This window comes from Asterias rubens, chromosome 7, assembly GCF_902459465.1.
Source record: "Asterias rubens chromosome 7, eAstRub1.3, whole genome shotgun sequence".
NCBI lineage: Eukaryota > Metazoa > Echinodermata > Asteroidea > Forcipulatida > Asteriidae > Asterias > Asterias rubens.
Window position 1 is genome coordinate 18859338 of NC_047068.1, and position 22662 is coordinate 18881999.

General features: G+C 38.2%; 1 protein-coding gene across 2 annotated transcripts in view; it reads right to left on the bottom strand.

Moving 5' to 3' along the window:
- Positions 1 to 366: 366 nt before the first annotated feature.
- LOC117292324 (neurogenic locus notch homolog protein 1-like) overlaps positions 367 to 22662 on the bottom strand; it is a 47148-nt gene continuing 24852 nt past the window's right edge. For both annotated transcript variants that reach the window (XM_033774346.1, XM_033774347.1), the window contains exons 26-50: positions 22504 to 22617; positions 22095 to 22211; positions 21809 to 21925; positions 21425 to 21538; positions 20318 to 20431; positions 19260 to 19373; positions 18940 to 19053; positions 18055 to 18168; positions 16579 to 16692; positions 15801 to 16028; positions 15259 to 15372; positions 14291 to 14404; positions 13414 to 13527; positions 12826 to 13191; positions 11999 to 12118; positions 11648 to 11764; positions 10366 to 10485; positions 10003 to 10116; positions 8924 to 9043; positions 8191 to 8307; positions 6885 to 6995; positions 6027 to 6146; positions 5074 to 5190; positions 4113 to 4226; positions 367 to 3164 (exon numbers count right to left, since the gene is read on the bottom strand). In XM_033774346.1, the coding sequence (XP_033630237.1) occupies positions 3013 to 3164; positions 4113 to 4226; positions 5074 to 5190; positions 6027 to 6146; positions 6885 to 6995; positions 8191 to 8307; positions 8924 to 9043; positions 10003 to 10116; positions 10366 to 10485; positions 11648 to 11764; positions 11999 to 12118; positions 12826 to 13191; positions 13414 to 13527; positions 14291 to 14404; positions 15259 to 15372; positions 15801 to 16028; positions 16579 to 16692; positions 18055 to 18168; positions 18940 to 19053; positions 19260 to 19373; positions 20318 to 20431; positions 21425 to 21538; positions 21809 to 21925; positions 22095 to 22211; positions 22504 to 22617 (3290 nt within the window). In that variant the 3' untranslated portion in view covers positions 367 to 3012. The remainder of the gene's footprint in view (positions 3165 to 4112; positions 4227 to 5073; positions 5191 to 6026; positions 6147 to 6884; positions 6996 to 8190; positions 8308 to 8923; positions 9044 to 10002; positions 10117 to 10365; positions 10486 to 11647; positions 11765 to 11998; positions 12119 to 12825; positions 13192 to 13413; positions 13528 to 14290; positions 14405 to 15258; positions 15373 to 15800; positions 16029 to 16578; positions 16693 to 18054; positions 18169 to 18939; positions 19054 to 19259; positions 19374 to 20317; positions 20432 to 21424; positions 21539 to 21808; positions 21926 to 22094; positions 22212 to 22503; positions 22618 to 22662) is intronic.

Consider the following 22662-nt stretch of genomic DNA (forward strand, 5'->3'; position numbering starts at 1 on the left):
CATAAAAAAATATATATATGAAAATTTGAACTCAATCGGTCATTGAAGTTGCAAGATAAAAATTATGAAAAAACACCCTTGTTGCACAAGTTGTGTGCTTTCAGATTCTTGATTTCAGGACCTCAAAATCTAATTCTGAGGTCTCGAAATCAAATTAATTCTTTCTCGAAAACTACTTCACTTCAGAGGGAGCCGTTTCTCACAACATTTTATACATGTAGTATGCTAAAGACTATTTTGAGTAATTACCAATAGTGTCCACTGCCTTTAAGGATATCTTTAAATTAAAGATATATTCCTATATCTCTCTATAATATAACAGAAGAATTTTCTATATTACGGCGCCAGAAACATGTTGTTAGTGTATAATTTTACATAAACAATCTTTATTGAAAAACAAGTTTTAAGAGTATCAGTTTTATTTTATTCTGCGTAAATTTCAATTTCTGATTACCTTTAAGTAAATTAAATGTACACACTATTTTTAATTTTATTTTTAAAATGTATTGGAAATCTCAAAGAAGTCTTTCTTGCAAAGTTTCAGCTTGAAAAAGAACGATTTGTTGGGTAAGGGTAGAGGTCGAGTTAAGAGGTTTGGAGCCGAGGATAGGGCTGGGGTGTGGAGCTACAGTGCTGATAGGGTTGGGGTTGTTAGGGTAAGTTTAGAGATGGGGTTAGGGTGGGGTAGGGTTGGGGGGTAGGGTTGGGGTTCATACACTAGCCTAGGGCACAAAATTATTTGCTCAAAGTTTGCGATTATTTGTGCACTGAGTTTTTCCCATTTCAAGTCTTATTTAGGTAAACTATATACATTTGAAATCCTAATAGAGTTTTGGGCCCAATTCTACGCAGAGAAGATTCTGCATGTGCAACAAATAATTATGCAGACATGGCACAATTGACTTTCAAGCTTTACTCCTTGAGGTAACGAGACTGATTTTGTCTGCTTGCAGGGGCAACTTCACTTTCAAATTATCGTTTATTTTGGTGAATAGATTAAAACTACTTTATCTAAATCTTTCTAACTTCCCTCTGGAATGAAACGTTGCTTGTTAAAAGCAAAGTATACCTCTGGTTTTTGGAACCAGTCAGTTGTTTTAATCCTTCATGTAGACAAACTAAGATGTACAAACAAAAAGAAATATCTGAACATTTCATTTTCAAAAGGTGGTTGCACTTTTGAGATATCGCCAAAAATCAGGAGTGAACATGTGCATGCAGGAGAGTAATTCCTATTAGGAACACACAATCTAACAAGTGTTCTCAGATTCAGATTTTGGGTCATAAGACCTGTTATCTTTTACATAACCAAAGTACTTAGAAGTGAAATGTTTCTCAAAATGCTGTATACTATCAAACGCTGCTGTAGATTTCTAACCAAATGCTACTAATTTCAGAGCGATTATCAAAGTACACCTTCCCTTTAACTATCATACTATTTATAACAATGCATCCAACAATAAGCTAGAGAGAGGTTCGTTTTTACCGCATCCGTGAATGAGTTTATTTTCAACATCTATAAGGAATTTCAGATAAGGATGAATGTAAAACTTGAGTTGAGTAAAACTTGAGTCATTTAATTCTCCTTATTGTTTGCAACCACTACATTTAAAACACATCACTACCGTACTAAATAGTATTCTATTAAATATATGCAACTTCATAATAAAAACAAAATATCAAAAACAAATACTTTTATAAAACTATTGATATAATTATAGCAAAAGACATTTACAAATAATACTTCTAATAATTTACTTAAAACACTAAATATCTACATATACCAGCCCAACAAAAGTATAAACTAATGCTATTTGGAGCCTGCTACTGTAGTACACAATTTGATCAACGATTATAAAAAATATATCTGTTATTTACATCAAGAAAAAAACTATTTCATATAGCTAACATCAGACAACTTATAAAAGTTTTGTTACAAAATATTTAAAAAGGTTTCTTAATTTCCTGCAGAGCTTCGGACTGAGTGACACTTTGACAATTTAAGCTAAGTCTGCTAAAGTCTGTTATCCACACACAATCAAGGTCCCATTTCATAAAGCCTGTAAGCATAGAAAAAATATTGCAAATTTCTTTTGAGTGGAAACCAGTTTCAGCATTGTAACTTTATGGAAAAATACTGCTTAACAGAAACCGTTACGATCCAGAATTCCATCAAGTTTACATTGTTGCAACTAGCGCCTAACCCGTTTTTTGCTGAGCAGGAATTTCTGCTTAACAGCTTGATGAAATAAAGCCGAGGATCTTTCATTTATTTTTCTTCACCATTATAGATTATTTTAGAAGATGATGAAGTTGCTATCATAAGAGAAAAAGAAACACCTCCATAGTGGTGACCAAACTTCTAGATTTCTATTTGTGTTTTAATAGAGTTTGTAAACCTGTAAAATGTTACATTCTCTATCACATCTCTGACTGTTTTAACTATCCCCTGCTGACACTATCCCAATACCTTATGTTGCAATGCCTATAGCCAAAGCCCATACAGATCACATTGGACAAGTATATATTTCTACAAATTGCATAGATAATATCATATCTGATATGTATGGAGTCATGATCAGGCCTGATGCTTCATGGAGGCAGAAGCAGTAAGGCCTCCCCTTGCTCATAGCCTTGGTGCCCATTTAACATTCCAAAGAGGTTTCCTTTACACTACATTGATCCCTTGCCCTTTTCAAGAATGAAGCATCAGGCCTGCATCACCACATCAACCGAAAGTACCCGTGTTTGACGTTGATTTCTAAATTGCCAGACTGTAAACCGAAAGTACCCGTGTTTGCCGTTGATTTCTAGATTGCCAGACTGTAAACCGAAAGTACCCGTGTTTGACTTTGATTTCTAAATTGCCAGACTGTAAACCGAAAGTACCCGTGTTTGACATTGATTTCTAGATTGGCAGACAGTAAACTGAAAGTAGCCGTGTTTGACGTTGGTGCAAATGATCAATTTCAACTCGTTACCTCAACCAAGCTGAGTTGCTTAGACTTCCTCCTAGTCCTTTGACTCATCTTTCCGTTTCCAGCAGCAGCAGAGTAAGAGTAGAGCCAGCAGTAAGAGAGTGAAGACAGCCAGTAAGACTATGATGATAATCCACTCTGTTTCAAGTACACCGATTTGAGGTGCAGTGTCGGGGAATACCAGCTCTGAAAAATTACAATGAGAATAAGATTTAGTCTGTTGAATCCGATAATCAGCAAGTTATCATTGGGACATCATTGACGTGTTGTGATGGAGCGGTCTAGGTCAACAGACCCAAGCTCTGGTGTTGTCAGAAGCAGTGTGTGTCCACAAAAATTGCATCTTGTAATAAATGTTCCGGATTCACAAATAATACTAATAACTAGTTCTTATATTGCGCATTTTACAATAACCTCATCAACGCACTTGACATTTATTAGTGCCCTGGTCATTGGGCCAATAAAACAGAATTTTTGATACTCGGTTCATGGCAACAACTCTCTAAAAAGTATCTATTCCCCAAATAAATATTGATGACTCCGAAGTTACTGCTGCTACCAAAGCTCGACTCGTATTCTTGGTGTGATATTCGACTCTTCCATGAAACTTAGTTTGCATATTTCTAGTATTGCACGTTATACGACATTTTACATTCATATCATAGGACATATTTAACACAAAATGTAACTGAGAAGATAATCCATTCTGTCGTAGTTTCCAAACTTGATATGTGTAATTCACTTCTATATGCTCCATTTATACCCCTTGGAGAAGAGAAGCAATTATAGTGGCGTCTTGCTCAAGGACACAACCACACAAACCCAATGGCCTGAGACAACATTGCTGCACAAAGCCCCTTTTATGCAAGGTAAAACAATATTACAAAATACAGGCATTAAGTTTATAACTTGTGTGGCAGAGGTAGAAAACTCATTGTATATATATTCAAGATAATTCATTTTCTCGCATCTTTTCCCTACCCGATCTTTGTTTTTTCTCATTTGTTCAAGCCAGTAACCCAACAGTTTTTGAAGTGGACCATTTTTCCCGGTTACACCTGCAGTCATAAAGGTACGCACAAACTCAATGATGCTGAGATCGGATGTCATGACAATGGATTGAATGATACTTACTTGTATTGCAGAGATCTCCAATGTAGCCATCAGGGCACGTACAGGAGACTGAGTTGAAGAGATCTTTACATATGCCTCCATTAATGCAGGGATTGGACACACACTCATCAATTTCTGTACAAAAAAGAAGAACAACAAATTACGAAAAGAAAAAAAGTGAATCCACAAATTGAAGACACACACTTTTTATGAGCTCTTTTTGTTTCTCAGTTATGGCGTCTGTGACTTTGGCTATGGCCGGATTGTCATATCATTATATATTGAAGCAAAGTCTGTCCTTAACAACACCCTTAGCAATAGCGGCATCCACTAATCTAGACACTGCCTAATGATGTTCCCAAAGAGAATAATAAGTTGCCACTTACAACAGCTTCGGTTCCATAGGAAAACCATCTTGCAATACTTCTTTCATGTGAACTTGCCTTTCATATTTTTCTTGTCGGATAAACTTCCGTTATAAAAGAAATTGTCTTCCTAAATGTAAGAGCCTTTTGGAACATCTTACTTTCTGAAACAGTAAAACCCTTTTTTCTGTAGGATGGTCCTTTAGTCTCCTACAATCTGAGATTCTTGCAGTTGTAAAATTTGATTAGGGGTTTGAACAAATACAAATTGTCTAGAGCAGGATTTGAACCAACAACCTATCAGACTAATGTGGCGGGCGCTGTACCAATGTAGCTATCCAGTCATATGTTGGCAGTCTCCTAGTTAGTCAATATCAGAAGCCATTTCAGTTTTAAAGTTTGTAAGATTTTTATTTATTTATTTGCTTTTAGGTGGGGATTGCCAAACTCAGAAGGCTGTCTGGCCACTTCAAGGCGAGGGCTACACTAAACTGATTTTGGCTATCGACCAAAATCAACTGCCACAAGGGGCACTTTGCAACCTAGACCCGGGGCTATACAGAGTTTACCCCCTCACAACCTGTAAGGATGTAGGCAAGGGTATCATAAGATGTTACCTAAATGGCAGAACTGGCCTTCGTAGCCATCAGGGCAGTCACAGCTATAGCTCATCAATGAGTCTTCTTGACATGTCCCTCCATTCTGACATTGGTTTCCTTCACAAGGATCAATCACTGTAGGGATACAACAAGACAGATTCACAAAAAGGAAATGGTGAATATTGCAACTCAAACTCACACTTATTTCCATACTTCATGAAAACAGTACAAAAACAGTAAAGTTCAAACAGTACACCCAAAACAATAATTTTGAAAGAAGTAAGCAATAACCAAAGCTCTGTTTACAAGGCAAAGAACATAATTAAGTATGGAGTCATCATCTAGAAGCCAAGGCTTGATGGACAGAAAAACATCACATAGAAACAAGACAAACAAAAACGTTGAAGAATACATGTATAATACAGATAAGACTATTACTTTAATTCTTTCATTCATGCACAGAGCACCAAATCCTGTAGTTTTCAAGAGACATTCATTCATGCACATAATTTTGATCATGGTGTTTTATATGTAAAAATATATAATTGCAATTTTGTATACTTTTTGTTATTGTGGTATTGCCCTAGTTGGTATTTTTAAAACTGTTTTATTTTAATTTGATTGTGGAGCTGCCCATTCTTGTAATTGCCTTATCTGTGTAGGATAAATCAAGTTTTGTGAATTGAATTGAAATGAGTTGAATTAAAAAGGTACAGCAAGATGTTAATAATAACAATAATAATGATATTGAAGTCTTATATAGCGCATGTATCTACCAACAAGGTACTCAAGGCACTTAGTATGAACATTTATACAAAAAGAGAGGCTAGTTAACCTTAGCAGTGTCCAGGGCCAATTTGGCCCCTGATATTTTCTCTCAACTTATAAACTTGAAGTTGTGACAACCATGTCACACTATGGGTTCCACATTGAATGACCCACATGTTATTATTAAGTCCAGTATGTCTTACCATTTTCACAGAAGTCGCCGAGGTAACCTTTATTGCAGCTGCAGAGAATGACTTGCTGTTCTGTCATGACGCAAACACCATGGTTATTACACATGCTTGCATCACATGACTTGGATGTCGCTAAAAAGATAATCAGATGATAGAAAAAGGTGAAAATTATTGCTAGTTCTGATTGTGACATTAAAAAAAATTAACAGAAAAAGACAATTGACAAAAGAGGAAAAAGCTAATTAGAAGGGACCAAATGGCCCAGCCATTTAGTAGTATTGTGTGGTACTCCAGGAGAACTCAACAGAGCAAGAAATCCTGTGGTTTTCAATAGACAACTGCTTAAGCTGTGTAGTTGACATCACATATTGACCCAATTCACCTGACGTCATCATCAAAATAATCTTTGATGCGCCATTTCGGTGGTTAATGTCACTGTGCGTTAATCAGTGAAGTGCGCATTTTAGGCGACGCGGCGATTACACGTAAACCTATTGACCTGACGTCATCATCAGAATAATCTTGGATGCGCCACTTCGGTGGTTAGTCACTATGCAGTAATCAGTGAAGTGCGCATTTAGGCGACGTGACGATTACACGTAAACCTATTGACCACCAAAGCGGTGAGTGTGGCACAGTCGCCGCGTGTGACGTGCGTGCAAGGAGTCAATAGACCATGACACCATGTTATACAAAAAGAGTAACTGGTACATCGGGCAAGAAACTACACTAATCATGTTATAATTTTTTTAAATATCACAGAAATTCAATAAATATCAGCGGAACATGTTTTCAGATAAAGTATCTTTAAGTCTTTGACACTGCAAATTATTGTGCAGGTTAAATTGATAGATGTGTATCTGAACTTACCAACTTCACAATACTGGCCAACAAATCCAACTGGGCAGCTACAACTAACAAGGAAAACACTCAGTTCTTCACAAATACCTCCGTTCTGGCAAGGTGATGTATCACATGCAGCTACATGTACAACAAATATGGATTGAAAAGAAAGAACATGGATCAAAGATTGTGTCGATACTGATCAAATAAGCGATAGGGATAAATTCTCAAAATTTGAAAGAATTTGAGAAGTTTCTGGCACAAGGCGGCACTCTGAGTCCAGTTACTCGAACTCATTGGTCAGTTTTACTTTGTCATTTTGGTTTAGAGTCAGTTAGTTTATTAAAAACTTAAATGAATTTGTAGCTTGAATTTTTCACACACAAAAAGAAAGAGATTCCTTCCTGCTGAAGCATTGAGCTTGTTTCTTGCCCTACATACTGAAAGGATGTATCATTAATATGACATTTCGGTACAACCTTGTATCAAATTAATATAATGTGTATAATTTCTGAAATATTGTAATGTGTGTACCTTACAACTATATTATGAAATTTTACATGTAATAATGTGAAATTTTAGGGTGTCGTGGCCGAGTGGATAAGAGCACCAAACTCAAGCTTTGGTGCTTCTCTTCAGGAGAGTGTGGGTACGAATCCCGGTTGTGACACTTGTGTCCATGAGCAAGACACTCAACTATAATTGCTTCTCTCCACCCAGGGGTAAATGGGTACCTGATGTGAGGGCAGAGATGGTTTGTGTGATTTGTTTAGCTGAGTAGCGCACATAATTGTCGCACAGGCTGTATACTCACCAGGGAGGTGAGATGGCTTAAAGGCAGTGGACACTATTGGTAATTGTCAAAGACTAGCCTTCACAGTTGGTGTATCTCAACAAATGCATAAAATAACAAACCTGTGAAAATTTGAGATGATAATGAAAGAAAAAATACCCTTGTCACACGAAGTTGTGTGCGTTTAGATAGTTGATTTTGAGACCTCAAGTTCTAAACATGAGGTCTCGAAATCAAACTCGTGGAAAATTACTTCTTTCTCGAAAACTATGGCACTTCAGAGGGAGCTGTTTCTCACAATGTCTTATACCATCAACCTCTCCCTATTACTCGTCACCAAGAATGGTTTTACGCTAATAATTATTTTGAGTAATTACCAATAGTGTCCACTGCCTTTAAGGCCCAGTGACCAGGGGTAATACTGTCGGAAGCGCTTTGAGAAGCCCTTATATAAAAAACTTGTTATTATCATTATTATTAAATGTCAAGGGTATACTTGGTTCTCACACTGTGTCACACCCAAAGCAGATTCATACTTACATATTTGGCAGTTGGTTCCTTGGAGTGCACCAAACTGACACTGGCAGATGTATTCATTGATACCATTGATGCAATCTCCGCCATTCATACATGGAGTACTCTCACATTCATTGATATCTAAAAGCAATGGTTAACAAAAACCATGTAATTAATTAACAAGACTACACAAACCGACACTGGCAGATGTATTCATTGATACCATTAATACAATCTCCTCCACTTACACTAGAGTACTCTCACATTCATTGATCTAAAAGCAATGATTAACAAAAACACATGTTATAGATAAACAAGATTTCCAAAACAGTGAGAGGGTCTTGATCATTCCTCTGTCACCCCCCCCCCCACTCTTTACCCTCCTAGGTGTAACATTCTAAAGCACACGGGTCAGACACTATATAAGTACACCGATTGATTTATCTAGGCAAATTTACCCAAACCTATGAGTGTCATAGAATTGTGTCCGCCATATCTCAAAAAGGCTATGGCAACCAGCAGCCACAGCCTAAAGCCCGGTTCATACTTCCTGCGAATGCAATTCAAATTTAATGTGATTTTGACGTCACAACTCTGTTTTCCGCTGCGATGTTCGCAGGAGAGTTGAGCACAACTCAACTGCTGCGAATTATTCGTTGCGAATTTGTGACGTCAACATTCGTATGGCATTCACATTCGCAGAAAGTATGAACCGGGGCTTTAGCCAAATAAAATCCCTAAAAGTTATGTGACTTACCGATGCTACACAGATCTCCTCTATAACCAGGCAAACAAACACAGTCAACGATGTCCCCTCTGGGTACACACGTTGCTCCATTCCTGCATGGGTTATCTAGACATCGCTGATCACTCACAGCTACAAGACAAAATTATACCAATCATTTCAAACAAACTTATTTGACATGTTTGATATCTTGTTTCACTTAGTTACCTGTTCATGTTTGTTGTGTTGTCATTTAGCCGAAACGTCAGGCCATTAACTATTTTTTTGCGTTTATACTCTCGGTCCATTTGGTTGGTAAGTTGTTTGCAACAGCTAATTCTTATTTCTCATGTTTGATATCATGTAAAAAACCACAAGGGAAACTGACTGGGTACATTTGAAAAAATTTGGGTATGAACAAAGACAAATTTACTAGAGCGAGCTCAAACCAACAACCTCTGGATTAACCTGGTTGCGCTCTACCAACTGAGCTATCCAGCTCTATGTTGGTGGTCTCCCTATTTTGTCAATATCTCTGTTCGAGGGTGCCAGTCAGAAGCCAGATAACCATTTGCTGCCGTGAAGCCTGGGAAGCGGCAGCCAGAGGATCACCTTAAAGGGATGCTACTTTTTAATAATGAATTGTTTAAACCCAAACTATTTAAGATTATTTGTTAACTGAAATAAAAAGTTGCATCCCCTTAAGGTGATCCCCTTGCTGCCGCTTCCCTTGTCGTATCGTAAACGTGGCTACACGTCAGATAACAATTGTAGGGCTTCTGACTGGCACCTCTAACCAAAGATTTTGACAAAATAGGCAACCGCCAACATAGGGCTTTAGAGAGTACAGCTGGTAGAGCCACTGGCACGTAAACCTTGAGGTCGCAGATCACGCTCAACAGTTACTGCTTCTTTGTTTACCCCAAAATTTAATTTTACAAACTTTAATTATGGAACAAAATGAAGTAATCTGAGACCAATATAGGGGTTGCTGTGACACCATGTATTCAATTTCCAAATGAGTGTGTGGTTTTGCACCTATGTAAGAATAAAGCAATTTATAAGAAACACCATCCAAAACATGATTGGAAGAAACATTTCTTTTGACTTACGTGTGTTGCAAGTGAGCCCAGTCCAGTATGGTGAACAAGCACAACTGAATCCATTGACTTCATCAATACATAACCCTGAGTTTATACATGGGTTACTCTTACATTCATCTATATCTGTAAGCAAACAAGAAACAAATGGAGGGTTAAAAACTGTCGAGGGGAAAACAATTTTGAAAGCAAGCTTAAATAAGTTGTTTAGTATTTCAATGCAAGACATACTATATTTAAATGCACGGTGATGTGTTAATCCAACCATAGCCCTAGCTGCATTTCAAACACGACTCTTTAGATCTTGGACTCGACAGCAACAGCATCTTATCCATCTTCAGAATGCATTTTTTAGAAATGAGAGAATGTACTTACCAAGTTGACACAATGGTCCTTCCCATCCGTCTGCACAGTCACATGTAAAGCTGTCTCCAATGGCTGACTCTGTACATAGCCCAGCATTCTTACAGGGTGCACTGTCACACAGACCAACCTCTGAAATCATACACAGTAAGAAAGCATATGGGATTTAAGGCATTGCAAGGTGAGGTTTCAATGCATTTTTGTTTAGCGGTAACTCTGTATATCTACTTGCTGAGAACATATTAGGATATTTTTAGAACTTGCGAGGCTTCTCTACTACTGCGGGGTAGATTTTGGGGAATTTGGGAGACTTCTCATTTCTAATAAAGTATCTTAAGAACGACATGTACATGTATGCTAATACATGTGAGTGGTCTATGAGACAATTTTATGAAGCTGCACACCGTGGAATTCTGTGCTTAATCCTCATAGAACTACACACTTAACAAGGCGTGGTAAGCACAGATTTGTGTGGTAAAAAGTGCCTTGAATTGGGTCCTGCTTTGATTGAAACCATGTTTGTTCAAATAAATTGTGTATAGAAACCTTGGGTATTGAACTGACACTAGTGACCATTCCAAATAGCAATCTGTGCAATAGAACTACCACTCCACTGCCTGGTTTTAAACAGCTGATTAAGCATGAAAACGTAGCTAAGCACAGCTTGGCATGGTTTTCTCCTTACATGTACCTTCTGCTTACAAACAGTTGCTAAACAAACTTTTCTGCTTAGCTAGCTCTATAAAATTTGGGCCCTAGATGTACTAGGATTGCCAACAGACAAACTTCTGATACAGAATGTGCTTTCAGATTAGGCACTGTGAGGTGATGTTTAGGTAGGAACAGGTACATGTGCATGTGGGTGATTAGACATTGTGAGGGTGCACCACATAATGTTTTTTAACAGGAAATGTTTAAAAAAATGAATCATTCACAACACCTGGCGAAACCTACACTATCTAATCTAGTCTAATATAATCATTTATTGTTTAAAGTGCACCACTTTGTACAATTATCTCAGCACACTGTACAAAGTGACAATAGAAGTTGATGTTAAAAAGTTGAACAGAAGAGTAAAAACTTAAAGTAAACAACGACTAACATAATAAAAACGAAACAAATGAGTTTTAAACAATAACTTAAAGGATTCATTTTTGATGGAAGATCAGTCCATACCATGGGAGCGACAACTGAGAAAGCATGATTACCAATATCGCTCTACTAAATATCTTTGTCTTACTGTCTGTTTGTCAGTCTGTCTCTCTACCTATCTGTCCATGTCTTTATGACTCACCTGATGTTGAACATGAAGGATGCCTGAATCCATCCGGGCAGATACAACGGATTGCTTTATTCTCACTCACACACTCAGCCTCTGAAGGACATGGGTTGCTGTAACACATGTTAGGATCTGATCAGGGAAACAAAATATTTTAGTTTTAGAAATTCAAAGCAGAGTCAAAGCCAGCTGGGGTTAAACTGTCAGATCTGTTGACAACTTTTTATGGAAATATAGTTATGAATGACAATAAAAGAGTGATAACTCAGGTTTAAATGTCTATATAATTGTGCTTTGTATTTCTCTTCCACTGTTTTTACATATTATTTAAATTTGATAATGCAAACAAAGAATCTGAAAACCTACCACTTTCCGTTTGACAGACGTCACCAGTGAAGCCTGAGAGACAGTAACATTCAAACTTGCCAACCCCATTCAGACACCTGCCACCATTGAGACATGGGTTACTGGAACATTCATCGGTTGCTGTCAAAACAAACAAAAGTACATTACTTAAACAACTAAAAATTCAAATTTGAAAAGCAGACACTATCAGACTTGACACATCACAAAGGCAACAAAGTCGATTGCCTCCATACCCCCTGGTCATTGCCTTAGTGCCCTTGAAATGCTCAGATAGAAAATTACAATTATAGGGTGCCCTTCATCCAGGAGAAAATGCCTTGGTGGTCTTGCCCTTTCAAAAACGAAGCATACAGGGCTGCACTATGGAGCAAATATTGGGGACACTAAGCAGACATTTTGTGCTTAGGAATCAGCACTTAGCACAGTTTCTATTTCATGAATACTTTTAACCGTAAATACAGCAAAAGGAATGCTAGCTTGGCAGCAGTTCTTTTGTGCAGATGAGAGATGCAAATACGATCCCAGGAATGCGCCCAAGTACAATGTGAGGGTGACAGGCATGATATTTGGTCCTTGGTAAAAAGTAGGAAATTTGTTATCATGACCTACATGTGCACATGGTGTAGGCTTTTAAAGACTTTTCTGTAGGCTGCTTAAACACACTTTTCCCTTTTTTTTTCAAGGGCAAAAATTATCGGATATCAGACTTAAGTAGGAAGAATATTATACCTGGGATAAGAATGAGGCGGCAACAGATGATGATCATTGTTACACTAAAAGTGTCTGTGATATTCAAGAATCAACCGTAACACTAGTATAAAACTTACCATCTCTGTCAGTCTCCATTTGGATCGTCAGCGATATCCCAGTTTCTGTCTTATCATGATCTGAGCTAAACGTCATCCACATCTGAGATCCTTCAGTCTTGAAAATAATCGGAACTTGACTCCCAGACAGTTCCAGCAGCAGGGATTCCACAGACGTCGAGTCTAATCCTGTTCCAAATCGCATCCAGTCATAGTTCAACTCCGTCAAGAACTCGGTGGTTTCAACGAGAAGGAAAGTGCCATCGGGGCCAGAGATTGTCCAACGACAGAACTGATTATCCTCGTAGTTGGCAGGGAAGTTTGGCGTTTGGATGATGATGATGGTTTCATTTTGTCGGATCGTCATTTCTCGGATACAACTTCCCTCTGTTCAAATGAACAAGATCATACAAAGAAACAATAAAAATAATGGCTTCTTATAAGAGGGCTCATATCCATCACTCAGTGACGCTCAAGGCACTTTAACATTCAGTATTTTACCTGCAAGGTATGTGGGACTACGTTTGGTTTATGAGACCTACTCCCTTAACATAGCACCATGTAATGGTTTACAAGGTGCTGCGCCTAGAAGTATTAATTGGTACATACCAAGATGGCAGTATTTTCCACTCCATGCTGATGTACATTGACACTGGAATCCATTCACCACATCAAGGCACTGGCCACCGTTAATACAGGGTGAGCTCTCACACTCATTTATATCTGTAAATCAAAATATTTTAGACAGTTAACAAAACCTGCTAAACTAAAACAGAACAGCAGTTTGGGGGAATATTTCAATATCACTTCAAGGCATCCTATTGGTATTACTTTCCCCATCTCTCATAACGGGAAAGCTCCATTGAAGACCCTAGAAAACCTTTTCACTTGACATAATTCCTTTTTCAAACAGTGGACTAACTTTTATCATGCACAGACCAGTAGAGCTGCTGACTTCCCCAGGCAGATTAACTGCTCAATCAATAAGTTTGATGACCCAAGTAATGTAATGATGAATTTGCCTCTGAGTTTTGTGGCCAAACTCTGAAGTTGTTGAATTGAGCTTTACCATAATGTTTTCATTGACATATTGTACTTAGAATAAATGTCTCATTAGAATAGTTGCAAGACTGAAAAAAACAACACATTGAAAGTTCTGTGAGAATGTCAGTCAAACGAGCTTGAACAAGTTTTTTGGTAGATGAATAAACAAATTTAATAAAAGAATATTCATTTTGGTTTTACCCATATACAACGATGTGTGTTAGCACTGTATACTCAGTACTTTCCCAATTTCTGTGAAAAAAATCACAGGCATATTACTCGGTTTGGATTCCAACCCACGAACTTTGCAATTCTAGAGCAGTGTCATACCAACTAGACCACCGAGATTGCCCAACAAACAATTGTACACACATTGGCAAGCCCTGAGGGTGGATTGAGCCCACCAAACCTCCCCTTTAGTCTACCACTGTGAGTATCTTACTTTCATCACACAGCGCTCCTCTCCATCCAGGCAAACATGTACAGCTGAAGGTGATGACGTTACTGGTACATGAAGCTCCATTACTACATGGGATGCTGTCACATGGATCCAGCGCTGCAGGATCACAAGGAAAAAGATATGAAGCTGGAATTATATGTAACCCTTGAATCAAACTAATGTTTTTTAGTAGTACACCGCAAGGGAAACTGAATGTAAATATTAATAACATTTGGGTTGAACAAAGACAATTTTACTAGAGGGAAATTTGAACCAGCAACCTCCGGATTAACCTGCCTAGATGCGCTCGTCCAACTGAGCTATCTAGCCTTTATGTTGACAGTCTCCCTATGGTGTCAACATATTTGTCTGGGGATGGCAGTCAGAAGAAGAAGAACTTGTAACTGCCATACAGCCAGGGATAACACACAAGTTTATGATACACCTTGGGAAGAGGCAGGAGAAAATCACCTTGAGGGGATGTGACTTTTTATACACGAGTTTCACATAGCATTATAATGACTGCTGTCTACATAACAGAATTGAGGAAATAAAAACAGGGTGGAAGAACATTTACAACTTTTTTCTCTTTCTTCAAATTATTACATTTTTTTAAATTGTAAAATACCATTGTGTGAATTGTGTTTACAGTTCTAAGAATTGTTTCCAAGAAAGGTCAATTTTGCATGATTAAGGATACATTTTCATGGGCATGATGGGTAGTAAAATTTCAAAGATTAAGAATAATCTTCAAATGCAATTTTTTTTAAAGCATGAAAGATTGCTACATGGGCTACTGCATAAAAACAGGGATGACAAGACATGGGCCCAATTTCATGGTTCTGCCTACAGCTGGTGCAGACAATCGGCACTCTGCCTGCAAGCAGAAAATGGTGATCGTAACACAGAATTCGGCGGTAAGCGAAAATCCCTCATAAACATTTTGTTCCAGCCTTGCTATGTTTACTTACCAGATTCACATGTTGGTCCAGTCCATGGTGCATTGCAGGAACAAGTGAAAGCATTGGCATTATCGATACATAAACCTCCATTCTGACAGGGGCCACTGGAACACTCATTCACATCTGTGCAAAGTGAAATTTTCTAACATTATTTTTGAATATAATAATAATCTATTTTTTTATGGCGGTCTTTCACAGCCCGAAGGGCATATCAAAGCCCTTCTGACATTATTACCCCTGGTCAATGGGTCATGAATTTCATTCCTTAAACTAGCTCCCAGGGGAGTATAGAGCCGGTGCTGGCAAATATGTCAGCTAAATCAATTACAAGAACCATCTCTGTCCGCACAGGTAGGCCTACACGTTTATACCCCTGGGTGAAGAGAAGCAATTATAGTAAAGTACATGTATCTTGCTCAAGGACACAAGTATCACAACCGGGAACTGAACCCACACTATGGTGACTATGAGTTTGATGGTCTTAACCACTCGGCCATAACACCCTTTAAATTTGTTGTATTCCTTGAAATCCCTACTAAAATAAGACTCACCATATTCACACACACTGCCATAGAATCCAGCAGCACATTGGCAGATATAGAAAGTATACATATTGATGCACTCTGCGTTATTGCGGCAGGGATTGTCACTACACGCATCTCGTTCAATCTCGCATCGAGAACCGATCCAACGAGACTGACAGCCACAGGTGAAGCTGTTACGACCATCTATGCAGGTGCCGTTGTTCTGGCATGGGGAACTCACACATTCATCAGCATCTGATGAACAAGAGATATTAAAATAATAAAATCAATCATTAAGAGTGGATGAGGCATTTGACAAAGGAATTCTTTGGGATTATTATTAATATTATTCATTCATCTGATGAACGCAAGATATTAAAATGAACGAATCATCACAAATGGAAAGAAAGTTTGGACTGAAATGGAATGGAATGAAATGGAATGCTTCAGGATAATAATAATAATAATAATAATAATAATAATAATAATAATTTATTCTTGATATAGCGTGGTAGGGCCTTCATAAAAACTCATCTAAGCCTAAGCTAAACAGAAATCTAGAACATGTGGTAGAGAAATACCACACAAATGCAATAACTAAGAAAACATAGAAGGGTAACAAATCAAACCATTTACTCAAATACTTGATTGAAAAGATGTGTCTTTAGTTTTTTGTTAAATTGGGTTAAAGAAACAGACGATTTTACTAGTGCAGGAAATTGTTTTCATAGGCGTGTGGCAGTTGTGAGAAAGATCAAGGATTGAGGATTGAATATTTTTTTTTAGAGGAATGAAGACTACTTACCGATGGCACATGTTGAACCACGAAAGCCTGGTGGACATATACAAATGAAGTCATTGCCAATACTGATACAATCTGCTCCATTGTAGCAAGGGGCACTTAAGCATGGTGCTTCAGCTAGAGAATGAATAACATGAATCAATTATATAATCATATAATGCTCGTAGCAAGAGAGAAGCTTCATCAGTAGGGAGGTTTAGCTGTACGTTCCGCATGAACGTGAGAAAATTGTGTGCACAGACGTCATTTGTGAGCATGAAATAAGCCCGAAGTGGCGATGCCACCCACTGCAGAAACAACTTAACTTGTTGACGTTCACGTTCACATATTTGCTCGCGTAAAGTGCAGCTAAGCCTCGCTAATATGTGGCATGTCGTGGTTAGCAGTCTAGTACACCGGACCCAAGCTCTGGTGTTGTCAGCAGCAAAGTGTAGTCATGACACTTGTGTTCTTCAGCAAGGCACTTAACCATAGTGGGGACGGTACATTAGTGCTTACTGCTCTACCATCCAGGCTCCTAGTGGATGATACCCTTGCCTACATCCTTACGGACTGTGAAGGGGTAAACCCTGTTTCAGCCCCAGGAGAAGTTGGTAACGTGCCCCTAGTGGCAGTTGATATGGGTCAATAGTTAAGTGTAGCCCGCACCTTCAACTGGCCACCCAGCCTTGTGGGTTGGGCAAATATCTCATCAGCACATTTTTTTTTAAATGGATGCTCTGTCATCTAGGATGTGGGTTTTCATCCCAGTAATGACATTTTTTCTTGAGTGAGACACAAGTGAGTGTGTGTGTATTGCTTCTCTTCACCCCGGAGTAAATGTGAGGGTTACAGAAGTGGTTGTTACAATTGCTTTAGCATGGTGCCCTACTTAGGTCTTACCACAAGTGGGCCTTGTACTGCCCAACCTATTTGCTATAAAAATGAGTCACATAGACATTATCTAATAAAAAAGTTTATCAAGTAAATCAATATTTAGTTAATATAAAAATAATTCGCATCTGATCACAGTAATCAATATTAAATCAAGATGCTAATCAAGTCATGAATATGTAAATCAAATATGTAAATCAGTTCAATAATTGTCACAATACTAGATTAACCACAAGGGAAACTGACTACGTGTACTTTAAATGATTTGGGGTTAAACAAATTCACTAGAGCAGGATTTGAACCAATAACCTTGAGATTAACGTGCCAGCACCCTACCAACTGAGCTATATACATGTACATTAGCCCTTTTTTGGCGGTCTCCAAATCTCATTGGTCTAGTTGGTCAGACACTGCTCTGGAATTGCAAAGGTCGTGGGTTCCAATCCTACCCGAGTAAAATGCCTGTGATTTTGTTTTCACAGAGCTTGCGAAAGCACCGAGTATACAGTGCAAACAGACATCGGTGTACATGGGTAAAACCAAGATTGTTAACATTCTTTATCCCTGAGGCAAATTTCCAACTGAATTACTAGATAATGTATTTACCTGATTGGCACAGAGCTCCTTTCCATCCAGGTATACATTCACACTCAAAATACGTCCCGTAATCATTACATGTAGCTCCATTCTGACATGGGTTGGATCCACACGCAGTCACAGCTGTCAAATAACAACAAATACATGTTCATGAAGAAACAAAACCCAAAGAACGAACTTGCTACAATACTGGATTTGAACTGGCCTCGTCCACAGGCCTAGGTCCAGTGGATAGACTACAGGACTTACAACTACAAGTTTGTGGGTTTGAATCTCTCAAGCTTACTGCTGATTTCACAGTGAATAGAATAAACATTGGCTGTTGCCAGCTTGAGGTTTGTAACCCCCTTGTGGGAGTTTGCCAAGTTCCAGTTGATGGAAAGATCATTTAAACAAACACACAAGCAAGCTTGATGGCCAGGGGGAAGACATCGATTGCTCTATAATATGGGGGTCGTTGGTTTTGTAATAAATATTATAAACAATGCTTATATAGCTCTATTCCAAAAAGAGGCATGATCATGAAATCCTTCTAAAGAATAAACAACAAAATTGTGAAAATAAACAAAGCAAATCAATCCTAAATAATTGTAAACAAAGCAATGAACCCCACTCTAGTAGAATAAGCCTTTTTGAGATATGGCGGACACAATGCTACAGAACTATAAGTTAGGGGTAAATTTGTGTGTATACACTCAAACCAAACAGTACACTCCTATCACGTCCACCATACCTCAAAAAGGCTTATGCTCCTGGTTTTATTTCCACAGGATTAGGGAAAGCACTGACTATACAGTGCAGTATCATCACACCTTGCTGTTGGGTGAAACCAAAGCACTATTCTTTTATCCCTAATGCAAGTAATAGGTCTATTAAAGAAGCCAAAACAAGTACCTGTTTCACAGTGAGTACCAGTCCACCCAGATGCACACAGGCAGTTATACACTCCTCCTACACTCTGACAGGTAGCATCATTCAGACATGGAGAGCTTACACATGTATCTAATGCTGTAAGACAAAAACCATAGTACATGTATTATAGTGAGTATTGGCAGGTGAAGTGGCTGGTCAATCGTCATGCAAAATAATGGCAGGTAGACCAACAGGGAATTTGTCTGGCAAAAAGCAGCAGGCATATTGATCAGAATAAAAAATGGAATTAATATTTTTATTAGAGATACTTCTCAGCATTAACGAGGAAGGAGGTATCTTACCAGTTTCACAATTCTTGCCGGTCCAGATGTCATCACAAAGACAGAAATAATCTGTCTGTACATTGAAGCATGGGGTGTTATGTTGGCATGGCGATGGGACACACAGGTCAACCGCTGGGGAAAAATACAAAGACAACCAATCAATGAGCTATTGCAAATGTAAGGCTTAAGGTTTTATTGTTTCCACAGTAACGCTGTAAAACAGGCAATAATATATACTTGTTCCAAATAATACAGTTGAGCCAGGAGGAAATAAATACACTTAAATGATACTGGAGGGGAGCTGTAGAAATGTGAACTATGATTTCTAATTCAACATGTAGGATTGGGTGCTCTGTGTGGTACAGCAATTATAGACCGCTCCATTAAGCTCCACCCCATTGCATATTGACCAATCACAACCCATTGCACAACCAAAGGTCTGACACTATAAAGTCTGACATGTATGCAGGCTTGTATGCTTGGCGCACGCGGCGGAGTTGTGCAGAAAGGCATTGGAGAGGCTCATGTGCTCTTGCTCACACGTACGTCGCGGGCTGAACCTTATGGATCGGTTTATTGCAAATCTCTCGGGCAGACAACGTACTGATCGCTCCTAGAAAGCTAGCATCTGAAACGATTCATCTGGTTTATTGTTCAATGTTTTGTCTAGTGTTATCCCATTTCAATTGATTCCATTGGTGCACTGGACGCAAGCTCTGGTGTTTAAGATCAGTAGAGTGTGGGTTCAAGTCCTGTTCTTGACACTAATGTATTTAAGCAAGACACTTAATCATTATTGCTTTGTCCTTCCGATGGGATGCAAAGCTGTAGGGGTCCTGTGTGATGTTGTGATGCACGTAGTAGTCCCAGTCTATTTTCTCCTGAATTCAGAAAATCTACTCCGTGGTAGTAGAATATAAAGAAAAACAAGTTCTCAAAAGAACAAAAACTACATGGCAAGTAGATACACACAAGGTGTTACCCAAAACCAAGTATATATTGATACCTCACCATGCAATACCTCAAATCCCACATAATATTCAATCATGTTTTTGATACAGCCTAGATTGACTTACCCAAGTTACAATCTTTTCCAGTCCAACCAGGAGTACAGTCACAAGTATAAGAAGAATGGAAGTTTGTGCAGTTGGCATCATTTAGACATGGGTTTGGCTCACACGCATTCAACTCTGGAATGAAGATACATGTAGTAAGATTCTTGCATACATTTATCTCAATTCATGTGTTTAATATGAATAGATAAACAGCATGGCCCCTGATCAATCTGAATGAAATTTTCTAAAAAATTTAAACAGTGTAGTGATGTAGTAAACATGCTGTCAACATTACGTATTAAGGATTGTTGACAAATAATAAAGTCACCCAAGCGTGTCAGTGGCTGGACTGTGCGAGCGGGCCAGCCACGAGGCAGTCTTGAGTCAGCTGTTAACATTTATATGACGTCCTCTGCACCTTTATTCAGCCGAGACTTAGGACCCACCCCATAGCCAGCGCTATACTACAACAGTATTAAAACAATATTGTTACACTATTTTCACTAATGTTTAATCAAGTAGTGTAATTCAGCACTAAACATCTTTAAAATACGTTTCCGTCCAAAAAGGATTGCACTTTCTGAGATATTAAAAAAACACTTTTTAACGACCCACAAGATTTGAACGACTGCAAAGGAAAGACTACTGCATTTGCAGAGGTACAGAATGGATGATGGGGCGTAATGATTTTTTTATAAGTTTATAGCAGTATGGTAAAGTAATAAAACAGTTTATATGGTATGTTCGTAAATCCACATTCAAAACGCGACAGAAAATAAACTTTGGAATTCACTCTGAAAATGTTAAGAAAATTTGCAACATAACTCTCTTCCAGCTAGAATTTGTTCCTAGCTAAAAATAGCTTTTCTTCATACCAACCTCTTCAAGAAAAATATGAGAACACTCAAATTTAAGTGGATTCTTTTTTTGGAGATTGCCAAAAACTGTTGTTGGCTGTAAAAATTGCCTAGTCAGACAGTGGCCTTAACAAGAAAACACTTTGTGCAAAAAACATTATTTTTTCTTGTCGTATACACATTTTCTGTGTACATCCAGGGTATTTTAAGTGAGGTACAATGCTTTGAATAAGTGCTATTTTTTTTAGACACAACTATTTTTACAACTCACCTGTTTCACATCGCGCCCCGGTCCAATCTGGTACACATAAACATTCATAACTCGTGCGTAGATTCACACACGTTGCTCCGTTCAAGCACAGAGATGATACGCATTGATCAACAGCTGGAAAAGAGGAAGGATGAAAAAGGTATCAAAAGTGTGATCCTTCTCAAACAGCACATCAGGTTTTCATCCAGATCAGATTAGGGGAATGATAATAACTTGTTCTTATACAAGCGCATTTTACAATGGCCAATGACGCCGCAATTGCCATTGTCTCTCAAGAGAGACGGAGGCAAACTCAACTCAAATTTATGGATCATAATTTACAATCTTTGTATTAGTAGAGAATGTGAATTATTAATGAAAAGGAAGGATGTAAGTTTATCATACCTATATCACATGTATCTCCCATCCATCCATCTTGGCAGTCGCAGATGAAGGAACCAGAGGTTGAGATGGTACATGTAGCATCATTAGCACAGGGGTTAGGATTGCACTCATCAGCAACTACAAGCAACAAGACAAAGATACATGGATGAAATGTTCAAGTATTGTACCTTCATGCATTGGGTGCATGGGTTTCTTTTGTTTGTACAGCTGGCACTGGTACCACAGACTGCTACACAGTACCATACCTTTAATAGATAACTTATTATTTAGATATAATGGTACCTACCGATATCACAGCTTTCACCTGTCCAGCCTTCAGCACATTGACAAATATAGAAGGTGAATCGATTCACACATGTTGCTCCATTCATGCATGGATCTGCAGGGCTACATGCATCCAAAGCTTTTAAGAAAAATATAATCAAGTCATTATTACAAACATAGGTTTAGTACAGATTTTCAGGATCCCTCAGGTTTATTACCAGAACAATCATCTTTAAACCATTTAAGCGGTCTTTTTTGGTAATGACTCTGAAAAGTAATTTTTTTTTAAACTGCATAGTATGAAGTACAGCAGCTAGTATAATGCATTTTGGAAAATTTCTCACTTTGAAGTACTGCGATTATGCAAAAAGATATAACGTTTTATCCCCCCCAAAATTCATGGATTAAAGAAACTGTATTTTCAATTGTACCTGTTTGGCAGTTGGTATCAGTGTATCCCTGTGTGCAACTACAGCTGTAAGAAGTCCTGAAGTTATTACATAATCCACCATTCAGACACGGTGAGGACGCACACTGGTCCAAAGCTATATGGGGAAAAAAATATATATATTACAAAGAGTTAGTAAAAA